The 25,178-nt window shown below is 39.2% G+C and overlaps 2 protein-coding genes across 5 annotated transcripts in view; one reads left to right on the top strand and one right to left on the bottom strand.

The window, feature by feature from the left end:
- Positions 1-261: 261 nt before the first annotated feature.
- PAX9 (paired box 9) lies at positions 262-16,806 on the top strand. Its single transcript, XM_039856521.1, has 4 exons — positions 262-530; positions 1,247-1,873; positions 4,836-4,978; positions 13,635-16,806. Exons 1-4 carry the CDS (start codon positions 527-529, stop codon positions 13,887-13,889), a joined length of 1,029 nt encoding a protein of 342 aa, XP_039712455.1. The 5' UTR covers positions 262-526; the 3' UTR covers positions 13,890-16,806.
- A 948-nt stretch (positions 16,807-17,754) lies between these two features.
- The window catches only part of SLC25A21 (solute carrier family 25 member 21), a 445,505-nt gene continuing 438,081 nt past the window's right edge, over positions 17,755-25,178 (bottom strand). For all 4 annotated transcript variants that reach the window (XM_039856524.1, XM_039856525.1, XM_039856522.1 and 1 more), the window contains 3 exons: positions 22,179-22,360; positions 21,217-21,269; positions 17,755-18,152 (listed from right to left, as the gene is read on the bottom strand). In XM_039856524.1, the coding sequence (XP_039712458.1) occupies positions 18,091-18,152; positions 21,217-21,269; positions 22,179-22,360 (297 nt within the window). In that variant the 3' untranslated portion in view covers positions 17,755-18,090. The remainder of the gene's footprint in view (positions 18,153-21,216; positions 21,270-22,178; positions 22,361-25,178) is intronic.

Here is a 25,178-nt window from a genome sequence, read left to right as displayed (position 1 = left end):
CCTCCCCTCTTCCAGTTTCTCATACTGAGACCAAACGCTTTCATTTGCTTATTCAGCATTTTTATCAGCCTGACTTTGCTGTCTGTTTGCGTTGTTCCTCGGAAGGTGTCAAACACCCATTTTCATTGTATTTAGTCACCCAGGTGCGGAGCCAGCTCGAAAGAGACAGCGGAAGGACTTTCCCGGACCGCACTGTCGCTCACCGGCCAACACCAATCACCACGCAGCTTGCCCTCGGACCCTCCTCTTTGGGGGGCGTGTCTCTAGTGAGTGATAGACAGAGCTGCCCGGCCCCGCTCAGCCCAGCCCACGTTGCTGCTTGGATTGAAATGCAGAACTCAAGCCTCTTTCATCGGGGCACAGACTTCCTTTTACTCTTTCCTTTTGCACTCTCGCCGCCTCTTCTCGGGAAAAAGCAGAGGCACCCACGGCCCAGGGCATCGACAGGCTGGGCCACTGAGGCCGTGAGAAAAGTTTCTTTCTGGGAGCGCGGAACTGGGGCCCGGTTGTTGTGCTGCTCGGAGCAATGGGTGAGTGGCAGCGGGGGACACTGTCAGAGCCGGGAAGGGAGGGAGGGAGCCAGCGGGCTAGAGAGGGAGGGAGAGAGCGCGAGGGCGCGCACCTTTGAGCGCTCACACTCTTCTTATTGACTTTTCTCCTGTTCCTACAACTTGTAGGAACACGCTAAGGGTCAGAGGCTCACAGCAGTTCAGTTTAAACGCTGGCTACTGGATTGCTGTTGATGCCATTTTAGGATTTTAAGAGAAGGGAGCGGTGGCATTAGCGAGCCCCGCAGCCCCAGTGGCGGACCAAGTTTTGTTTCACATCCAGGCACACAAGCAAACAAAACAGGAGAAAATTAACCCTGTAGTTTCCCCTAGACCTTGTCTAATTGCGCAGGTCCCCAGGCGGAGCGCAGGGGATCAAGCAGGAGCGGCCCAAGGACTTTAGTACGGAGTTAGCCGAGTAGGAGCCGGTTTCCCCTCCTGCTTCCGAGACTTTTGAACACTCGGAGCGGCCCCGCGTCTCCCAGGCACCACTGGAATGAGGGCGGGGGTCTGACTCTTCCGCGGTGGTTTGGGGCCGTTCGACAATGCTCGGGACCGTATAGTTTGGAGAAACCCCTGGCCTTTAGTACGGAACGATTGCATCCGTCCTGCCCCCTGACGCGCGCGGAGGCCGAGCGGCAGGCGGCTGTCCCAAACTGAGGGTGCGCGTCCTCGCGCGCCGTGTGTTTGTTTTGCAGAACCAGCCTTTGGGGAGGTGAACCAGTTGGGAGGAGTATTCGTGAACGGGCGGCCGCTGCCCAACGCCATCCGGCTTCGCATCGTGGAACTGGCCCAACTGGGCATCCGACCGTGTGACATCAGCCGCCAGCTACGGGTCTCTCACGGCTGCGTCAGCAAGATCCTGGCGCGCTACAACGAGACAGGCTCTATCTTGCCAGGAGCCATCGGGGGCAGCAAGCCTCGGGTCACCACCCCCACCGTGGTGAAGCATATCCGGACCTACAAGCAGAGGGACCCCGGCATCTTCGCCTGGGAGATCCGGGACCGCCTACTGGCGGACGGCGTGTGTGACAAGTACAACGTACCCTCCGTGAGTTCCATCAGCCGCATCCTGCGCAATAAGATCGGCAACTTGGCCCAACAGGGCCATTACGACTCATACAAGCAGCACCAGCCCGCGCCGCAGCCCGCTCTGCCCTATAACCACATCTACTCATACCCCAGCCCCATCACCGCGGCCGCCGCTAAGGTACCCACGCCTCCCGGGGTGCCTGCCATCCCTGGTTCGGTGGCCATGCCGCGCACCTGGCCCTCCTCCCACTCTGTCACTGACATCCTGGGCATTCGCTCCATCACCGACCAAGGTAAGGGCTCAACGGCTGCTGTGTGGATATGCAGAGCCTCCCTTCCCACCCTCGCCTGTGTATCTATCTGCGGCCTCCGCCCGCGTCTATCCCACCACCTGGGGCTTTTTCCTTTAGAAATGTAAGGAGTCCTCCCAGGGGGTGTCCTGATCTCATTAACTTGAAATTCATGCCCTTCGTTTCCTTGCCACACACAGTCTCCTGCCTCATCTCAAACTACCAGACCCAACACATTCTCCCCATCCCCAACACATGGTTCGCATTTTCCACCCTCCCCCGCCTCTCACGCTGGGGCTGCCTCAGACCGGTTCGCTCACTTGGGGAGCGCGGCCGGGGCTGGACTTGGGGCGCAACCCGGGAGGCCCGAGCAGGCTTGGGGCTGCAGGCTGCAGACACCGCTGCGGGCAGCCTGTTTTGGGATCAGACGCGGCCGCGAGGAATCGGGCACCCTGTGGAAATTGCAGTATTCTTGGATTCTGGCAATCAGGCCAAATTTGCTCAGGCAGGAAGTTCAAATGTCACCTAATTGGTTTCGTTCTTATGCTTCACTTCATTTTCCTCGGAAACGGAGGTCCTGAAGTTACTACTAGTAACTTGCAAGTTACTGCATTGCTCATTCTGGGAATAACTTTCTGCTTTATTTCCCTCTCCTCCCTCCTTCTTTTACCTTAACAGACTTCACTATATACGTTAGGAAGCAGCACCAACCAGCGTTGTGTTGGAGACTAAATGCTTGGCGATTCCCTTGCTGTCTTCTGTTCTTTCCCGTTTTCTCCGCGCCTGCCTCTTCCGTTTAGGGTCCCTCCGTGCCTGGGAATGCGAGTGAACATCTAGTCCCTGTACGTTTTTAATAGTGCCACCCCACTGTTTCTTTCCTCTCTCACCCTTGACCTTGCAGTGTCCTAGGTGTCTTTTCTGCTAGGTCAGAACGATTCCCCGAGTCCTCCTGTTCCTACGGGTTTCTTCAAGACCCAAGCTTGTTTTCTTTTACTGCGTTGTTTAAACAAAACCAAAACGGGGTAAACTTGTTTCTCAGTAGTGAGAAAAAGAAAGTCAAAATGCCCTAGATGCAGAATTTAAATGTTGCAGAGATAAAGAGCCTATCTTCTTAATTTCTCAGCTAAAAGTTTAAAAGGCAAAGAGGAAAACTTAAATAGGAAAGGGGAAGGGGATCGTTCCTTTAATTATTTCCTGCCTTTCTTGGTTACCATCACATTGTCACAATTATCTTTTTAAGTAATTAAAGCAGAGCCCAAATTTCTCATCTTCTTGTTCTCTGATTGTGAATTTACAAGATCTAAGAGTTCACTTTTGTCCTATTCGGAGCTGGTTGGAGCTTTAGTTGGAGAGAGTTTGCCCTTGATTTATAGGATAAACTGACCTTACTGACATTTAAAGGAAGCCCCTGTTCATGGGAAAGTGTGAGATCAGCAGAAATGGGGCCTCGCCGGGGGATCTCAATTTCTTAAGATAACTTTAGGCTTGTGCCCACCGATTGCCTTTTGTCCAGAAAGGCCAAGAGAGACTGGCAGTTCTGGGCCAAAAATACAATTTCCTGATGCAAACTGGAACACAATATAATTCTTTGGAGAGGGGGAAGAATAGTGAAAGAAGACTGACAGGGTTGAAAAGAAAACTTTTCTTCCCTAGGGATCCTACAATCAGACCAAATGTCAGTTGGAAAACTATTGAATTACGGAGAGGAGTAACTCCTTATTCTAGATGTTATTGATTCTGGATGCCAGCTTAAACAACCTGTTTTCTGATAAACGTGTGACTATAAAATGATTAGTTCTATAAGTGATCATTTCCATAAAATGATCACTGCTTCCAAGCACTGTGTCAGATGGATGTGTTTAAAATCAAGTTGTAGTGGCTTTGTCAAACTTTGGTCCTCCAACCATAGATCCCAGAGACAAAAACACACTGCTCATAGTCTTCAAACATCTTTTCTTTAAAACCGCACTTGGTTACTTAAAGATACCAATGATTTAGTATGCACACCCCTAGGTATTGTGGTAATCAGTTCACACAATATAATTTTCTTTGCATCTCTAGTAAGAACATAAAGGATAATTGATGGCTTTACTACTTTTTCAAAACACTCAGTTCTGTTTTCATTTTCTTAAACTTTTATATAAAAACAAAATAATTCCCTCTCTATAATCTTACCACGGACATTTACAATAGTAACTGTAGTATTTATTTTTTGAGTCATATGCACGTAAGCTCACATATTTAATGTATAGAGAGAGCATCGAGGTTGGTCACACACAAGATATGCACACACAAGGCAGAATCCTATGCACATATATTTTGCATGTGTATTGTGGGTAGCATTTAGTTATTTGTTTGCAAAGAATTTTGCAGGTCTTTTGTTCCATCTATTGACATAACTACTAGGTACCTAACAGCCTAGGGAGCACTTCACTGGATGTGTCTGCGCAGCAGCACAGGGGTCCAGGTTAGGCCAGGACACTCCTCTCTCCCTCTTCGATCCGCACCAGTCCCAGACTTTTGTCAACTCCAAGTCGACGCTGGGTCAGGACTGGGAGAACAGCACATCCACCTTCCCGGATTCTTTCCCTGATTTGGGAAAATTTTGGCAAAACACTCAGGATCCTTCCACTCGTTTCTCCAGGGGAGCGAGTAGGGGAGAAGGAAATCAAAGGCCGTTGTTAAAAAAAAAAAAAAAATAGAGAGAGAAAGAAAGAAAAAAGTAAAAAGTCTTCCCGCAGGCGTGGGTAAGAGACCTGGGAGAGGCCTACTCCGAGGGGAGTAGATTTCACCCGGCGCTGGGCTGGAAGCTGGAGAGGCCGCGCCTGCGCCGGGTGCCCCTGAAGGCGGAGGGCAGGGGACGGAGGTCGGAGCCCTAGCGCTCGCTGGTCGCGGGTTCGGGTCGCGTCTCAGGCAGGGGCGCACGGTTTAGACCTCCAGCCTGAAGCCTTCTCCTCCTCCCCAGGCGTGAGCGACAGCTCCCCGTACCACAGCCCCAAGGTGGAGGAGTGGAGCAGCCTGGGCCGCAACAACTTCCCAGCCTCCGCCCCGCACGCGGTGAACGGGCTGGACAAGGGAGCCTTGGAGCAAGAAGCCAAGTACGGGCAGGTGAGGAAGCGAGGGACCCGCCGGTGGGCCGCGTGGCGGCGGGGTTTCGGTGATGGAGGACCCGTGTCGCTTTCTGAGCCTCGACGGAGGGGAAGCCCAGGCCGACCTCCCGTCGCTGCACTGGCCCCATCCCGGGTTGACCCGGGCAGGACAGAGGCCCCGACCTTCGCGAGCGGAGTTGAGGCCTTGACCCCCGCCAGGGGCCCCGGGGCTTGGGGCAGCCCTGGAAGCGCCTCGGGGGCCTGTTTGGAAGCCCTTTATGCCGGGCTGGGTTCCCCGAGGACTGCGCTTCCGAAAGGCCTGGCGACGGGTCTCCACGCCCGCCGAGCGCACGCCAGAGGTCGCGGCCTGAGGCTGCGGGTGCCCACGCTCGGACCCTGCGCGCGCTGTGGCTCCCCGCAAGCAAACAAGCGAGGTTTGTCCAGCGGTAGTGAGAGGAGGGCAAACAGATAAACTTAATAAAATTGCCATTTCCCGATTAAAGGTCATGTCGTAACCTCCCAAGGGAGCTTAGTGAGAAAAACCTCAAATTATACGGACTGGCTGTGGACCGTTTAATTTTTTCCCCTCTGTCCCTCCCTCGACTCTCCTAAAGAAAAATTAAGGCACCGCGTTTCTTTCTTTCTTTCTTTCTTTTCTTTTTTCATGAGAAAGATTAAGTAACCACAACAACAAAAGCCCAAGAGTTTTGAGTCTAAATTCATCACCACGCTAGAATCAGGAATTCAAAGCCAAAGCTCTCTCGCTCTCTCTCTCTCAAAAAAACCAAACCAAACCAAAACAAAACAAAAAAAAACCCAAAAAACAAAAACAAAAACGGGGGCTCTTAAAGCATCATAGGGTTTCTTTGAGCAGAGCTAGGTAGGTTCGCAAGTTTCTTAATACCAAATTCCAATCGCAAAGACTCAAAATACCCATTTTCATTTTATTCTTTTGAAGTCTTCAAACTTTCAATGTTTTCTTAACTGTAAAAGCCAGCTTTTTATGTAAAATGGAACTTTAGTTTTATTTACTTGAGAAAAAAATCCTACTTGTTATTTTCTCTAAACCATTTCAATTTCCTCTTTCTTCTCTTATTTTATTAAAATCAGATACATATTAGTAGCTCTCCCCTGATAAATATCACAGAAAATAGCAAGAAAGAAAGTCCCCTTCCTAAGTCTGTTTCTACTGTTAAGAATGCCAGCGAGAAATTATAAGAAAGTTTGTAACTTTCTTTTACAAAAGGGCCTCTAAGAAGAGACAGTATGTACAATGGTTCAGAGCTCTGATCTTCTAGCACCACCACCATTTAAGAAAGTTATTTTAGAGCCTTCATTTCTTCATCTGTAAAATGGGGGAAATAATAGTCTCAACCTCAAGAGACTTAGTGAAGATTCAATGAGATAATGCAACCATGTGGCACCATAGTAAGCATTCATTAAATATTAACTGTGGTTGTAAGTGGCAGTTAGAGGTTGACTTACAAACAATTTTTTTTTTTGTCAGAATATACTTTGTTCAGAGAACTAATAGCCAAAGAGCATCAAGGTATTTTGTTACAAACAATAGGATGACCTAATTTTCATTAGGTCATCATTTCTTAGAATAACATAGTAAAGTATAGAGTTGAAAAATAGTCTCTAATTCTCACATATAGTTGATGAACCCCGTTTATATAAAAAGCAATGTCATAATCAAAAAACGATTGATTTTTTATCTTTCTTGAATTATAGCTCTAGCATATAAACTTGTTTAGAAATGATTAACTTACACATACAAAACTAAACCCATCAATTTAAAAAATAAAAATAGAATAGTTTCAAATAATCTATTCTGTATATTCCGAGCACTGAAAATTGATTACATTTTATACACCAAATATTAAATCACTAAATTATCAAATTTATAAAAGCAAGTAACTTAAATAATTATTCTAAATACTTAAGAGAACAAGTTAACTTTTTTCCACAAGAAAGTTATTTATGTCAAACTTACATTTGGAAAGTTCTCAATTACAATATGCTCATCTTCTGCATTGCCATATAGTAAGATAATTCAAATGATGTAAAATTTCAAAACTGGAAAAGTTTCTAAGCACAATTAAATCAATGGTTACTCTATTACATTGATCAAAATAGTGCTTAATGCTGAATGTATGTTTTTGTAGACATATAAATTTAGGCTATGTCATTTCGTAAGCACATTTGGAATTCAGACATTGATGTCCTTGGGGGTAAAATTACACATTTAATACTTGCTCATAAACATGCAAAGGTAAGGTATATTATATATATATATATATTTGTTATATATATATATCTATTCGTATTATAAACAAAATTTGAAATCTTTGGCAAAAATATTCTCAAAATTTTAACACATAATACTTTCAGGGCACTCATGGTTGTTATTAAATAGTGCAATATTATGTGGTTCCAGTTTTATTTTAGTATATAAAGAAGGAAATTGAAAGTTCAGAATCACAGGAGCATAATCTTTTCCCAGAAGACACCTGTAAAATTTCCAAAGAGGCTGAATTGACAACTGATTGTAGGTAGAATTGAGTACCATAATCTAGTTTCCATTTTCAGTGTAAAATGCAAAGAAAGATGCCCAATTGCTAGTAATTAGAATCGTATGCATATATGTTACACACATGCCTATCTTTTGTTTTGAAACATTAGAATAGAATATTCAAACTTGTTTTACACGTTACTGTTACACCATAATTGATATTTTATAGTGCTATTCAGAAATTCTTACTGTCTACCTCTGAGAATAGGAGAAGAATATTTATTTATTTTGGCTTTTTTCACCCACATTTTATATTAGGTTAGAACTCTCTAATCTCATCTAATTCCGAATGGCAATAATATTCTTTGGTTCCTAACGGCTGGTTTTCTTATGTTGAAAGCATAAAACCTCTATCGAATGTAATCGCAGGGTAAAAAAACAGAGAATCATGGGTTGGGATATAACTACCCTTTTACATGGTACTTAGTGAATCAATGCCTCATTTTATTTAAAGTTTATAACAGTTGTACAGATTTTGAAAAATTTTCTACAATTGAGCATACTTTCTTAGAAAAAAAATATTGTATATTTGGTACTCTAAAGTATCTGGTAGGTTTATAAACTTTGAGTAACTTCATTTTGGGATAGTGTTTATTAACTCATACAGCAAGTTTGATATACATTATACAAATTCAAATGTCAGAAATGAAGTCTATAAATACTTGAACTTAAGAAAAAGTTCAGACGTGTGAAAATAGTTGAATTTGGAGACATAAATTAATCTGAAAGTCTTATGAAGCATTAGTTTTTGTATATTGTATTTGAAATGTAGTATTTCAGAATACCAAATATAATTTTCTAGTGCATTATTTTAAAAACTGGCTGTCCTTGTAGACATACTGTTTTTGTGAAAAATTAAATGAAGTTGCGCTGGATTTTCTTAATATTGAATGAAGTTAATTTTATGTTAAATTATAATTTTGTAAAGAATGCAATCTTAGACAAATGCCAGTATAGTCTTTGAAATTCACAGTGTTATCTGTTATGAAAAACATTCTTTGACTTGTTTAGCTTTTAACTATTAGTGTTTAAAAACAAAATTAATGATTATGTATCAGTAAGGTGCAATATAAAATACAAAAAAGTGATTAAAAATTTTTAAGTCTACATCAATTTTAATAACATTTGGAAACATAAAACTTAGAAAAAAGAAATTTAAATAAGAGCTTTGCATTACCTAGAGACATTTGGATCCCCAATGTGATAACTAAGCATAATTTTGGATTAATATTGAAACCATATTTACAACTGTCATTTCGTTTGATCAGATCTGTTTTACTAAGTCATTGCATAATGAATTAAGAAGGGTAGAACAACAGTCAGAAAAATGATTTCACAAAAAAGAGAGAAAATCCTGTTTATGTTTAGATCCAAACCATTTTCTTGCTTACGTTATATTTTGAGGATGAAATTCTAGGTGAAGCACATCTCTATTTGTGGCTTAATCTATTTAGTTATAAAGCCAAGGTAAACTCACTTTATCATAAGGGGAGGACCAGGTAGAATTGATGAGTGTATGAAAGATTGTGGGTAGAGGACTTGGCACTGCTATTTGCATTTTCTTCAAGAGAGAAAATGTTGAGTAGACAATGACCAGAATTTGAAGAATAGTCTGTAACCTCTAATTGCCAGACAGTTGTCATACCAGTTTTTTCATGGTTGTAAGTGTTTGGCTACTAATGCATTTCCATTTTCTTGGGGGTGGGAATAAATGGAACGACCATAAATCAACTAATGAAATGGCTAGGTTAGAACTTTTATTTACTTTTTTCAACAGCTTTATTCATTTTGCTTACTTAAAGTGTAATGCTTGTTTTGTAATAAAGGATGTCTTTTTTTTTTTTTAAAGCAAGAGTATCAAATCTTTTGCTTTCAAAAGGCTGCACTAACATAAGTATATAAATGATTATGAAACACCTTTAAGGTGTCCTGTTTTGTGGAGATAGGAGATGATTAAGGCAAATCCCTTTTCTCAAACTGTTTACAATCTAGCTTTCTGCCATACAGCTTCTCAACATATTCATTTAAAAACATATTCTTAAAAACTGGCAAATCTATATTTCTAACTTTTTAGAACAAGTGAAATGAAAACTCATGCTTTCATTTATTCTTGTGATAACTCTAACTAGACTACATTGCATCTCATGTATTTTTCTGGACTATTTCCTTTAATGTCAATGGAATAAAATCTTTTTCTAAAAATATTCAACAAAGCAAGTGGCTTATTTTTTTCAAGATATGCAATTTGGTCTATTTTACTTTGTATTAGTAAATCTCATTCTCAAAATTAGATAGTAGATAGTTCGCTTCAGGGAGGACCCTTGTACAGATTCTCTCGTGGCTTTCAAGGAAGATCCACATAAAAAAGGGGTTGATGGATTGAGGTCTTATTAATGGAATCTTTAGGTAAAATCATTTTCAAAAATGAGATTTCCATTACACGCCCATTGCTGGGGTTTCATTTGGAAAATTTGTTTACCCTTCCCTGGGGATTCCATATGTTGGTTGATTTATAAATCATATTTATAATCCAATTAAATAAGAGTAATTTAGCATGTTTGCTTCCACTATATTTATGGTGTACATTTGGTAGTCTCTACTCAGCCTAACTACCTTTTCAGATTAATTACATGCCCTTCACTGAAAACATTAAACAGATTTGGGAAGTTTAATTCATGTACTCTTTTATTGGAAAGAATAAACAAACATCAATGCTACCTGTAGTTGTTTTCCTTTGCGGTGGAAAATTTTACTCCTTCAGTAATTGCTTAATAAATAACAATTACTTTACTTAGTAGAAATTTATATCTTTTACTAATGACATATTTCAAAATTAATAGTGAGAAAATTGATGTGTTTATTGGGTCACTAGAACAAATTAATAGTGAAGGTAGCAGGTACATTTTAAAGTATGTTGTTTGCTCTCTCATCTTGCTTATACCATTTCCCCCCATAAATTTCTAAATCTGAACTTAAAAGGAAAATGAAAAATTAAGACAAAACTTTTCACTCCAAATCTGGGTCATAACTTACTTAACCTAAGGGAAAGCTGAGAGCTATTTTTCTTCTTTTTTCTTTCTTTTTTTTTTTAAAGCAAACACTTTAGCCTCCTCTTGCCTTTTTGTACAAGACGAGGAGGTCAAACTTCCCCAAGCTTCCCTTCTTACCCTTCCTGTCTGTAATAGAGGAGACTACATCACTAAAATTATTCTAAATATATCACAGATTTTAGAGAATTTTGAAATATTTAATCCTAAGAGGAATAATAACATAAAAGCAAGTTTAGCATCTTAAGTTTGAGAAATTGGAAAAACATGGAAAAAATTAGTAGTGTTTTTACGTTTGACAAACAAATGTAGTCATAGAATACGTAAGGCACCTGAAGAGAATGTGGGCCTGAATCTCATATTCTACCTTCCTCTAAATCCTAGGAACAGCATCTAAAATGAGAGCTTCACCCAGCCTGGTTTCTCAGGGGGAGCGTCTCTGGGCAAAAAAGAAGTGGGTGCATGTAAGGGGATTGAGGACACTGCAATAAAACACCTGAGGAGTCTCAAATAAAGGGGCACACCAAGGAGCAGTGGTTTCAAGGAAAGGGTGTAAGAAGAGGAAAGGGAAAATGACAAAGCAAGTATTTCAGTGAGAACCGTAATTTTGGGTGATAGAAAAATACAAAGAAAACAGAACAAGTAGGAAAAATTTAGCTGTGATGAAAATGAGAACTCACCAATATATTTTTTTCCTGCTAACTAGAATGGTGTTTCTGTCATTTATAATATTAAATAGTGTAACCTTATGTATTTGCAAAATGTTGACCAAAGTTTTTCATTATTTTAAAAGTGATTTAACCTTAACATTTTAATCCTAACATTTTAATATATGATTCGTGGCACACATTGGCATCAATAGGATAAAATATTAATGCTAGAATAGAAGAAGCCAAATGCAGGCCTTTCTATAACTGAATTGTAACAATTCCTTTCCAAACTAATTTCTCATAGTTTATTGGGAAAAATCCTAACTAAACATGATCAGAATTATAATCTCTATGCAATGCTAGATTTCTTCTGCAATTTGATAGCTATCTTCATACTTATCTGCTGAAAGCCTTAAAGTGTCTCCCTTGAGCCATTCTCAAATGAGTTATTCTCAGAAAGAAGGAATTTTTTTTTCCAGGAAAACAGAATGAGGATCTAGCAATGAGAATAGGGTTCTAGAAGAAGAAAGAACCTTTTTACCAGATGTTATCTCAAAAGATGTTGTGGTTTGAGATTAAATTGTGTCTTTTTAAATTGTCCAGCAAAAGTAGAAAATGTTTTGCTACAGAGGATCCTGCATTAGACAGGGATGATAACTTCTCTTAACACAAGACCACTGACTTACCAATTGGCCTGGGGTGAATGGCTAAATTCCTTTACCTGTATTCTTGTCTATGAAAAGAAGATAAGATTTCATTTATATTCAAATGTGATATGCAATGATTTCTTTGTTAAAAAATACAGTATTGCCCTTTGGGACCCTTGTAATACATTTTAATTTTAATTGAACATTCTGTTGTAGTACTTATAGATTATCTTGTAATTATTATAAACCCAGTAGTTTATAATGAGCTGCAATTTATCAATTCTCATTATTTCGTAAAATATGTTGGCTATTTCTTGGTACCAGGACATTGGACATACTCAGGAAGCCTTAGTTTCCTTTCCCTTTTCCCAGTTTTCCAAGGATGGGAACTTGACAAACAGAATATGCGGTGTATGTTATTACAGACCAAGGACACAAGTTAACCCCTCTACTTTTATTCTTATTTTGTCAGAAAGCCAGAGAAGTGTTAAGTCACTCATGTATATACTCTACTCCAAGTATTACTATAAATTGAGAAAATCATTTCTGAGGACCCCATCAATGAAAATAATCAACAAATGATTTAAATTAGAAGACAATTCCTATGTTGCAGTTGAATTGGAAAAGTGTTAATTAACATGTCTGCTTTACTTACCTCTAAGGATTAAATCAATTTTACTAATAACTATTATTTGCATTTTACTTTCACTAGGAAATATGTTGACATGTTAATTCATTCACATCACTATCAGAAAAACAGGACTTACTCTTTATTTCTAAATAATGTAGAAATTGAAGGAGGAAAATTAAGTTACTTGAAGAAGGATGCAGAGTGTTCATGCCAGAATCAAAAATCAGGCTGTTTTTAGTGTCGTTAATAGTAACAACACCAACAGTAATTGGATGCCAAGAGTACGGGTTTCTAGTCAGACTTGCCTGCCAGACTGCTGCATTTTGTTTGCAAACTAAGATTTTACATTTAAATTCAGTTCAAGAGCTTTATCCTTGTGGCTTTTAAAACTTCACATCACAGGGCCCCAAAACTTTGCAAGCCAATTTTCTAATTTCAAAACCACACATATACAGTTCTTTTGTATTTCCATAGCCAATTTCCTTTTTGATAAAATAGTCCCAATCTTCATTTAAGAATGCTTACAAGACAACTGCCTAATTTTGCACTCCTTTGTCCAATAGGCATTTATTTACAACTCGTGATGTTTTAAAATATGGCCCATGTTTTATTTAACAAAGGTCATGCTCATTTTGAGTTTCTAAACTGACAGCGCACACTCTGTGCCCTTCGTTACTGGAAATGAAAGCTGCACCAACCAGGCCCTTCGCAAATGCCTCAACAAAAGAGCCAAACAAAACCGAAGTATGGGGGAAGGCTGACAAAGGCATATGGAGGGCTGAACAGATTCTAAGAGTATTTAACCACCATTAATTCTTTCCTCACCCTACTTTGCCTTTCTATAGTACCAAATAGCAAAGCAAATACTGTGAATTTTCTGGTTGTAGCCTTCTCAAAAGCTTTGTGGAAAGAATATCTTGTCTTTTGGCATTGTTCGTTTAAGAAGCAAGACTGTCAATGCATTTAAAATATAATTAAGGTCAAATCTAAAAAAGAATCAGAAAGTAGAGTCAATATTGTTAGCTGCTACTACTCAGAACTTACAGTCTCCTTCTAAGAACCCATGAAATGTCAACTACTGTAATGTGATTATTTTCACCTCTTCTTTTTTCCTACTCCTCTTAGGCACCAAATGGTCTCCCAGCTGTGAGCAGTTTTGTATCAGCATCCACCATGGCTCCTTATCCTACCCCAGCCCAAGTGTCGCCTTACATGACCTACAGTGCTGCTCCTTCTGGTTATGTTGCTGGACATGGGTGGCAACATGCCAGCGGTACCCCACTTTCCCCCCACAACTGTGACATTCCCGCATCGCTGGCGTTCAAGGGAATGCAGGCAGCCAGAGAAGGTAGTCACTCTGTCACAGCTTCTGCACTCTGATGGGAAGTTCCATCTGCAACAGCTTCACCGGGGTTCCCCCTGTCAGCACACCCTCCCCCTGTTCCCTGGTCTTGGATCCCGCCCCTCCTGCCCTTCAACCCTTCTGCCTGGAGAGCTGGCTTTACGGACTCACATCTTTTGTGCCGATGACACTTAAATATTTCTTGCCATCCTTCTCTCTCACAGAAAACCTGACATGACTTTAGGATTTAAAAACAAAAGCAATATTAAGGACTGAATGAGAGACATTTGTGTTGCCCACACACTGTTTTAATGTAGTGAAGAAACCTGCACCCCTCAAAGGGCTTAAGGAACTTTTAAAATTAGTCTTTGGTAAAACCACATGTGTATATTTATTCTAAATCAGCCTAAACTTTTGAAACGTGCAATTGTTGAGATTTTGCAAAATTAATAAAGGAAAATACATATAGAAAAAAAGTTATGTTATACCCTCTAATCAAATAAGGTGACCAATAAGCTTTAATTCATCATTAGGAAACCAATCAATAATCGATCTGTTTGAGTGATCTTTTGTTTATTTTTAAGAGATGACCTATTTTGTTGGAGAATATATGTATAACACAAGCAATATCTGAATTTAGCTCTTCCTGGTGTTTTGACTTGGTTCCAAATACGATAATGTTTATATTTTCTATTAGTTTGTAAATATGGATGTTGGATGGTACATTTGTGTTTTCATTCCACGGGATACTCCCCTCCGCCACCCCTTTATTTTTTCTTTCTTTTTGCAAAGATGACTTTCTGGCAATATCTTTGTCTCTGTTTGGTGGTGGGCTGCTCGGGCTCCTGGACCTGGACTTGCCCCAGATTCTGTGTGTGCAGTGAAGGCTTCAACATCTCATGAAGGACCCTTTCTTTCTACAGCAGAGAATCCAAAAAAACATAAAACAAGCCAGTCTCCCATTTTGTATTCTAATCAAACAACACACATGCCAAACATATAAAGACAAGAGGGTGGAACATATATGAACAAGAAGGCGCTAAAGGAAGTCACTTAGAAACTTAAGTTTAATGTGAAACGCTTTGCAAAGACACTTAAAATGAACTTTATGTTAAGAAAACCACTGTGAAACTAAATTGTACTGTTATTGTTGGCTTACCTGTGTGTTCCGCAATCTCAGCCCAAAATTATGTTGTGATTTAAAGAATATGGAAAATTCTGCGCTAATGAATGTAAAAATGGCTTGCTGTGAAGTTTACATTGTTGTACAGAAGCATGTTTCACATGTAGGTAAACTGGTGGTGGTATTAGAAATACAAATGCTATTTAATTTTTAAAAATTCCCTTTATTCATTTCTGGAGTTACAGGACACAGTTTAACTGATAAATCTTTCTAGACCAATTTTAATGTTAATAATAGAGCTGTGGGGTATATGTGTGTGTGAGCGTGTGATTATGTGTTGTATTTTAAAACGATTTTCTTGGACAAAATTCTACAGTTTTTATCTCTTCTGTTTAGAAAGTTCTTCCTGCTTGGCAATATAGGCTTGAAAATACGTTTTTAAAACATTCGTACAATCCATCTATTGGAAAATTAATATATTGGAGTTTTGGGGTATTAATTCTGTGCAATAACTGAAAAGGCACATCACTAGATATGGATGTTAAAGATGCATTCGTCGGTGATTTTGATTTCTTCCTATCTGTGCTGTGCACAGACTACATGGCAATCCAGTTCCGTCACATTGGTTTCATGGCTTCATTTAAAACTCAGATGGCTAGATTAGCTAGGTTTTCAAATCACTAGGATGTAAACAGTACGCAGATTTCTGACATACAAGTTATGTTCGAGGAATTGCTTTTTTCAAGCAGCAGATATCCTATAGAGAGCTTTGAACTGCGTTTATTTCCAAAGCAACTGAAATTCAGTGCTACAAACAGAGGATTATAACTTCGGGAGAAGAATAAGCAGAAGCAGCAGATGAACTCTCAGGGCCATAGTCTTCCTTTGATCTTGTAAAACTCCTGTTGACATCTGGAGTTCTCAGTCTGGTGAGAAAATAGACTATAAACTGAATAGAACAAAGATACTAGTCCAATATTTGGGTGGAAACTTTAAAACCATACTGTACAGGGACTCTCCTGCCGTCCAGAAAAACTGACATAAGGTACAGAATGATTCCTTATCAGATGTTTTGAGGTGGCTATTAGGAGTCTTTAAAAAAAAATCAGTCGTTTTTATGGAAACACAACTAAATGTTATTTTCTTTATCTAAATTAAGAAATCTCTTGTTATTGTGCTATTTATAATTTTTTCTGGTTCTTGTATTTTTAAAAATTTAATATTAATGATACAGTTTTCTTTTTTTCCTTTTCTCACCGCCCCACCTCCCGCTAGGTCTTTTCTTAGCAACAATGAACTCATATGAAGTAAATTTAAAAAGACAATAGAAACCCCAGATACAATTTGCTATTCAAAGCAAATTATGGTTTAAAGCTACTTTTAAAAATAGAGAAGGAAAATGGGATGGGATATGGGGTTAGGTTTGTTTGATTTTTAAACATTATTATTATTGGTTAATGTTGACATATTTCCTCTGTTTCTTAGGGGGTAAAAGTGTTGTTTTTAAACTGGAAAATGCACTCTTCAGAGATCCTTTTCCATCCCATCCACATGGAGAGGTTAAAGGTTCAATTTCATGGCCTCTATGTGGGCAATGCTCTCTCTCACAGGATGCAAGAGTATTACCTGCAAGGATAAAATGCAGTTGTACAACAGACACATTCTTATTTCTCTTGCTTTTTCCTACTTTTAATGACCCTCTTATTGAATACTGGGTTGAACTATAAATCAAACACGTTGGAAAGGATGTACAACTGAAGGCTGTATATGTATATACAGTATGTCAAAAAGCCTTTATTTTTATACTTCAAATGCTCTAAATTAATAAAAAGTAATACTTACCATGTTATCTTTTATTTTTTATTCTAAAAATGCTTTAGTGACATAGCCTCACGGTAGAAAGATCTCATATTAGTAGTTAAGAACAGGTGTCATCTAGAACGTGCAGGTATTTTTGTTGACTTTAGCTACTGAAGTAGCATCATTCTGGATGCAGATATAAAATCAAGTTTGGTTATATCAAGGCCAAGGAGATATTTTTTGGAGTGCATGTTAATACAGGAATCTTTGGAAATGCTAAGAATGTACTTCTATTTTGAAACATTTTCCCCTGCATAATACATATTTTAACACTGCAAATAGCAGACTTCACATCTGAAGCTGTCACTTGTAATTAATAACCTGGAAATATACTTTTACTCTAAACACTCTTTTTAAGAATGGCATAGGTAAGAGTTCTGAACAAAAGTATTTGCATGCAAATACAGACAGCACAAATGGGCCAACGGATTGGTTCCAATTTGTGATTTCACATGAATATATTTCAGCAATGAAACTTGTTTTCATAGGGAACTATGTGAAGGAATGTAGTTTAATATAACTTCATGTTTTCATCATAAAGGACTTCAAATATCATTTCAAATATGATCTGCTTTAAACAACAGTGCAAAATATAAAGTAGATTTAGAAAAATATAGCTGAGATGTGTATTATTACTAAAGAAAACCAAGAAATTTACATAAGTCAACTTTGTAAAAGGCCATTTTTGTGCACATAAGTCAACATTGTGAAAGGCCATTTTTGTGCACTTTAAAAATATTTTCCTTGTGACTTTTAAATACTATTTACGGAAAAGTTTAATTCCTTATAAAAACTTTAAATTTTGGCTTAATTTTTTTTTTCTTTAAGCATTTCTTGACCTCTTGGGAAAAAATGATTATCGACACATTGGATTTTCATTGTGAAGCAATGTAAGAAGAACATAGGTCACGAAATTGATATTGCTTTTATAAATTTATTAGAAACTTATAAAGAAATACAGCTGATTCTTAGGCTATTTTTTAATATTCAGTTTACATACCTCATTGCTTCAAACTATGTTTCTTCTCACAGTTTTATGGATATGGCCAAAACTATAGTCTCGAATAGTCTAGAGATAATTTTTGAAGCATCAAAATAAATTTTGTTCTTCGAATGTTTTCCCCTTTATAATTGTATATAATTGTACAATTATAATTTATAATTGTATTGGCTTAGATGATTGATAGTCTTGCCTTCTCAAGGTACTGTATAGCAAATATCCATTATCTCAAGGAGAAAAAACACTTCAGAGACAATCACCAGTTCTCCTGAAGCCATGAATAGGTATATTCATAAACCAGCAGCATCACCGCACCACCTAGAAAAGGAAAGAGCTGGCTGTTACTGTAAAGCTTGTGTGGTAGTGTTGTCTTTCCCACTGGGTGTCTGAATCCATGAAGTCTCATGTACCCTATTGGGCAGGGGCTCCTCAGAATCATTTCTGGAGCTCCAATACATAGATATGAAACTATTGTGGAAAATTCTCAGAGCAAAATCAAGACCATCTTGAGTCTCCAAATACATTTTTCCCTTTAGAGTTTCTGTAACTTTCATCATTTCTCATCAGATTCTTTTTCAGGCACGTTTAATTTTTAAAAGTAAATAAATATAGACATTTAGTCATGTAAAGGCATGTGGCTTTCCCAAGAACAGAAACCTTTAGATTCTTCGTATGTAGGCAAAGGATTTATTTTTTTCTGTCCATAATTAGCATTGTGGTAGTTGCATTCAAGAAGAAAATCTCTGAGATGGTACTTGATGAATGAGTCTGGTTTTTCTCTTACAGTTTTCAAAATTGCATTGTGAAAAATAGCTTATGACTATTTAAAAAATCTGTATTGCAAAACTAAACTAGCTTTCAACCTTCTTTTGCTTTCATTCCTTTTATCTGCTTAGGACATATATGGATTGCACTTGAAAATTTGGTAGTGGGGATAGGGTGTCATAAGACCACCATTGTCTTAGAAGAGAAGAGTTATATAACTGGCTGTAAAGAGGCTTGCTACGTAATATGTCAAATAGAATATGATACAGGAAAACAGGCACTGAGCCTGCTGAATACCTAGACATCAGGAGAGCATTTGTATGTGGATGATTTTGTGTTCTGTCTGATACAGTAAATAGCACATATCCTTTAAGATAATCTCTATCCTTTCATGCCCGTGTGAAAAATATCACAAAATCAAAATGTGAACAAATATCCTCAGCACAACTTAGAGAAGATTTGGCTACATGAACGAGAGACTGACTTGTGATGGAAAAAAATAGAACTTGATTTTGATTTTAGTTTTTTGTTATACACTTAAAAAAAATCTACAGGTCACACGTTTGTGTGACCTTATACCAAAGATAATTATCTGCCTGTAATTTTCAGTTTTAACCCATGTAGATATTCTATGAGACTCCCTTCAGCTGCTGTGGCCCTCTTAGCTCTCTGACAAACGTGAAGGGATGCACTACAGAGGGTCATTAATATGTATGTAATTAATGCATTTTCTTTTATTAACTGTTCACAATGTAAGACAAGGTCACATGGAATTGGGCTGGTTTTCAGCCTAGTGATATTTGGAGTTTAAACCACAGACTTCAAGATTCTCCTTTCATGGGAGGTACCTACCATTAGCCACATATAGCTGCTAAGGCTGTTATAAAAATAAGATGAGATATTTATCAGTGGGGAAAAAAAAAATAAGATGAGAGGCTCCTCTAGGACGAAGAATGAAAATTCCAGGTTGACCTTTCTTTTCCTTTTTACCGTCTCTCTTTCTCTCTCTCTTCTTCTTTTTTTAAAAAATCTTATCTTTAACTCAAAAGCCTTACCTTTCTCTCTACCTTTGTTTCCTTTGTAGTTGCTAGGACTTGCTCGTTTGGAATGAGAGAGGAAGCCAGGTCTTTGAATGAGATGTCCAGTTATTGTTGTTTAGCCTGGACAGTACATCCAACAGTGTTGTTTAGCCTGGACAGTACATTCACAGCGACTCTTTTCATTGGATTTAACACCACAGTGACACAGAACGCGTCATGCAAAAACATTTAAAAAGCCAACCAAACATTTGCAAGCCTCTAACAAAACTTGGGGTCAGATTATTTAAAGAGTTTTGGATTAAGGTTCCAGTCAATTACCATTTTAGTTAAACTCTCCTGGGTCACCACCCTTTGCAGGCCCATCCCCTCCTGAGAAAGCTAGATTAGGGCCACAGTCTTACAATTTTCTCAAATACTGGTTCAACTAGTAGGTTTTTACTGTGTGGTGAAGGGAAAACACCACATACTTGCAGAGAGAGTTGCATTAAATCACCAATATTATTATTGGGTTCATTTTTATGCATGGGCCAATGACTAACAAAGCAGGTCTGAATCTCAAATATGAAGCAAAATCCAGGCTTAAATGCCTAAAAAAGTTGGGATAGATGGATTGGGAATTAAAGAGTGTTTTCTAAATACAAGGGTGAACTGTTCACCAGCTTCAATTTATAGACTATATCTCAGGTTGATAGGAATGCTGGTTCACTGGGTTGAGATCTAGAGGTAAATGTGCAAGTGTGTGAGTATGGTAGGGGAGGAGAACCCTGGTGTTAATAGGGGAAAGTTCTAGGAGAGGTTACCAGGATGTCTAAGTAGGTGAGTGTGGCCTGGTAAAAAAAATATGTGTGGTCTAGTACATACTTCCATACTTATTCACCAGGTTGCAAATAGTCCAAGACTATTTGCCCAGGCAGTTGAATCTGCAGCAGTTATTTTCTTATCTATTTACATAGAGACAGCTGACTCTCCCTGTGGGAATGGCAGCCAGTTTATTTGTGGGCTTGTGTCTTGAGGTAAGGCCTAGAGCCAGGAGCCTCCACCACCATGCCGACAGAGGCCAGGAAGGTGAGCACCAGGCTGAGGCTTCACCACTCCCCAGAGGTGACTGTGAAGACAAGTGGCTCTTGCTGTTTGTGGAAGCAAGTTGTCCTCCCTATCTTTTTTTCAAAATGACGTTGGGGCAGGAGCAAGAATGAACTAGGAGCACCAGGAAAAATTTTATTGGGCAGGGCCCTCACACACTGAAAATCCTCCCCTTCATCCAGAAGCCACCATGTAAATATGTGGGTGCTCACTCAGACTCTAACTGGCTGTGGATCCTTTCCTATTGACTTAAGCTGGGCTTTGGCTTCTATCAGCTTCCAGCGAGGTCATAAATATTACCTTATAAACAAAGGTAGAACATTTCTAATGGATGCCTCTGGTATCTTGAATACTCATAGGCAACTTCGTATCCTCAATGTTTCTGTCTTTCACAGTGGGATAAACTTTTATTGTGTTGCTGATAGACACAAGAAAAAAAAAAAAGATAGTAGAACAATAAAGAGGAAGGATATAAGTAATAAAAACATTATTACCTGGTCCAAGCCTCATAACCTTGGGAAGCAGGCCCTTGTACAAAGCTAAAATCCTATAAGCAGAAGAAAAAGATAAACATTCTTATTCTGAAAATAAAATGGAGTTGTACCTCAGCTTTATTGAGATGCTGACCCAGTATTTATAAAAAAACAAAAAATGAAATTATATATATCCCAAACGAGACAATATCTGGCTAAATATTCTCTGCAAGGGACAAGAGTAAAGAGCTCATCAATTCTTTTTCACCCAAGCTATGCTGGTCTCATCCAATCAGAAATATGACTTTCATCAGCATGATGGTTTCTGCTTTCAAGACAGGTCTTACTTTCAAGACAGCTGTGTATATGGACAAAATGACTTTTGTAATTAAATTTAAGAGACCACAAACTCAGTCTTCACGTAAGGAAATATGATGCAGTTTAAATAAAAAGTAATTAAAAATTACTCGTTTATTTGAGAATAAGACCTGGGTGAGGAGAGTAAAGAGACAAAAATAAGACTTAGGGGAAAAAAAAAAAAAGGCCAGCAGAAAAGACATGTACTTTAAATTTTGAAAAGAAAAGTACTTTCATAGAACTCTCATGATTAATTTTCCCAGGAGAATATAATTAGGTGACATTTTAATTAGATTTACAGTGAGAAGACAATGATTCTCCAGCCCACATGTTAACAGGGTACATTATATGCAATAGCATATTATGCAAAATGACAAGCAAAAAGTTCATCTTAGCATTCTAAGATAAACATGCAGCATATTGTATGGTGGTGGCTCGCGTTTCTTGATGGTGTAAGAACATTTTGTCAACATCTCATTATTGTGTTATCTCGCAGTTTGCCATCTATTCTCTAGAGCTTCTCAGACAACCCAATTAGGAGGGCTTAATGACTTATCAAAATGGAAGTACACCCGTGATTTTAACAATACTTGAGTCTTTCTCGTTTATTAAAATAAGAATGTTACCCTTCTTCCTGATAGACTGTTGCCATTGTTTTAAAACAGGTTCTGTACTTGCTCTCTCCAGGAACCGGCTGAGGCCCTTGAATCCTACTTTTGGCAACATCAAAAGGGATGTTAATGACTGAAGCTATTGTGCCCGAGAGAAGACCAATCCCAAATTTTCTCCAAAACTCCAAGGTTGGATCCTAAAAGAAAAGAAGAATAAAAATACCAGAGAGGGAAGCGGAAGCCCCCCAATCAGTTAAACACTATAAAGCAATATGTACTTAAGCAGAGCACTGCACTTGAGGCACCCTCCTGTTATTCCAGCGGAACGCATTAGGATTTCCTAGGCTGGAACTTGTTTTCTTGACAATCCCATTGGCTATGTTTTTACACATGGTCTAAATTGCTGAAGTACACATTTCCTCACACAGGATTTATAAACACAGTTCATAAAGAAAGACTGGTATGGCATATGGGGATGATTTGTATAATTGGGCTTCACAATGTACTTAGTATTACTGTATCAAAACAGGAGAAATCCAAGCACACTATTAGCTAATTGGCCAGAATATTTTACAAATGACAGCAACTTCCACCATGAAGCCTACTAAAATGCTCATTTGTGTGTGGACCCCCACACGTTAAATTAAATCAAGGCTACTCTCAGTCTGCTGCTATTCCCCTCCAGGTTTTTCGCATTTATTTTCACGTGTAGCTGATCCACTGTACTGAGAAGTGCTAGCTTCCTGTTATTAACAAACCAACTTGGGGAGCCCGCAAAACGGCCTGTGACATTCTGTGCATTATAAACAGTAGTAAGTCACTGGACTAATTGGCTGAAGAATTTACAACCCATTGTTCCTTAATCTTATTCTTCCTTCATGGCAAAGGAAGAAAAGGGGACAGAGGGAGAGAGGAAAGAAGGAAGAGAGAGAGAGAGAGAGAGAGAGAGAGAGAGAGAGAGAGAGAGAGAGAGAGAGAGAGAGAGAGAGAGAGAGAGAGAGGAAATATTACTTCTTTTCATTTAAATTTAGGTCTTTTGCATTGGTTGGATTTGATTTTCCACCCCTCCCTGCTCTGCTTTCTGACATCAAAGTATTTAATTAGGTCTTATGTGGGAGTCACTTTCCTTCAGCTTATTTTTGTGCCCAGTGAGCTCACATTATACTTTGTTATAATGAATTTGCTGGGAAGTTCTCATTATGTTTTCGGCCTCAGTTCTTGCCCTGCAGAGAGGTCATCTCACATACCATAAGTTGCTGGCAGCCTTCCCCTGCTCTCTCTTTTGGTCAATGTCTCAGAAAGACCTTCTCAGAGGAATGATTCGGGGTTGTGCCACAATACTATTTTATCCGGCAAAAGAACTAAAGGGGGAAACACCCTGCTTAATTAAAAAAAAATAATAATAAAAATCAGATCTGAGCATTGCGTGCTTCTAGCTTCTATGGAAGAAAACTTCTGAAAGCTCTGAAATTTTCAACTGAATCAAGAGCCAGATACCGTCACAGAAACTCCTATGTGGCTAAATATAAAGTGAGAGGTTCGCTAATAATTCTTGGATCCAGGCCATACAGGTGCCGGGTAGGTTTAAAGGGATTTAAAAACCAACAGGGTGTTTCAACAGGAAAAACAATGCAGTGATTGCAGTGTGAGTGAGGTGTGTTTAAATAATTTCCCCTCCCCCCATTTTTTCTCTTTTACAAGGAGAGAAAAATGCCTTTATGTTGCCCTTCTCCATTATGGCACAGGAGCAGAACAGGAGCTCTGGAGGACAGCAGATTCAGGACCAGCTCTGGTTATCTGACTTTGCCGAATCGCACAGAACCTAGTGTGTAGAGGGACCTTTTTAACATCTGCCTTACCTTTGTACTGTATGATTTTTCTGAGAAGTAAAAATAACAACAGCAGTAAAATAAAAAATAATATTAGCTATGAGTGTTATACAAGCCTGGCAGAAAACAGGTAGTATTATTACGAAGCTTGTTTTCTAAAGACTGAAGGCACCCTGAAATAAAACTTTCTCATGCTGTCTCTGTGACACAGCCAAGCTCTCTATTTCAATTGAGGACAAGAGTGAAAAGAGTGTGCACATTGTCCTTCTGGGGAGTTCAGGGTATCTCGTCAAGCATGCAACCTCTCCTATCTCCTGATATGCTTGCTGAGGATTAGAGTTGAAGATGGAAGGCAAACTAAGACACTCACAGTGAAGGTCATTGTATTTGAGACACTGCTGGAAATCGAAACCTATAATCCTAGAGCCATCAGTGTTCACTGGCACAAGTATGTGTTGAACCTGTGTTTTGTATACATTTCCCAGCACAATAGTGAAGTCCCACAGTAGTTCCCAAGTCCAGCTGTGCCTCAGAATCACCTAGGAGCTTTACAAAAATGTGGATTTCTGGGCCCCACTTTGGGTTCCCAGATCAGAATCACCTGGAAAAGTGCCTGAAAGTTGTTTTAAAAGACCTTGAGGACTTCTGAAGCTGCTAGGCTGAGGACCCATGTCTGGGAATCAGTGATTTTGACATTCCATGCAGGCAAAACAGATGGTCAGTTGCTCCACTTCTCTGCATTCTAGGAAGGAGAAAAGCCTTCTTGGATGGCAAAGAGGTATCCCTCACCATCTGGCCTCTGGACTTCTGGCCAGTCTCTTCATCTAAGCCTACGATCTGCTTCATGCAGCAGCCCAGCCTGGGAGAGCCCTCTTAGCTCGCCTCTGCGTTCTTTGCTACATGTTGTCAACCATCATCAAATGAATACAGCCTCTCAAATGCCTCTCCCTTTCATCCCTTCCTTGCTGCTCCCACTTCTCTGGCTTTATTTCACATTCCCATTAACTTCACGAAGTCTTGCTTTCTTCTTGCCCTCTATTGTCTATTTTTCGCAGTGGCACCAGGGTCCTCTTTTTATAAAAACGGATCTGCTTCTGGCATCTCTCTAGTCAAAGACCCTCAATCCTTCCCCACTGCATGGAGAGAAAAGCCGAAGCTCCTCATTTGGCCTTTGTTTTCCCCCCCC

The sequence above is a fragment of the Pteropus medius genome, unplaced genomic scaffold (genome assembly GCF_902729225.1).
Source record: "Pteropus medius unplaced genomic scaffold, Ma_sr-lr_union100, whole genome shotgun sequence".
Classification (NCBI taxonomy): domain Eukaryota; kingdom Metazoa; phylum Chordata; class Mammalia; order Chiroptera; family Pteropodidae; genus Pteropus; species Pteropus medius.
The sequence above is the reverse complement of the archived record's forward strand: the minus strand, read 5'-3'. Positions and strand labels throughout refer to the sequence as shown.

Bases quoted from the DNA above. Each gene is read 5' to 3' on its own strand.
- PAX9 (XM_039856521.1), top strand. The intron at 1,874-4,835 runs GTAAGGGCTCAA...CCTCCTCCCCAG, and splicing joins TCGCTCCATCACCGACCAAG to GCGTGAGCGACAGCTCCCCG. The intron at 4,979-13,634 runs GTGAGGAAGCGA...TACTCCTCTTAG, and splicing joins AAGAAGCCAAGTACGGGCAG to GCACCAAATGGTCTCCCAGC.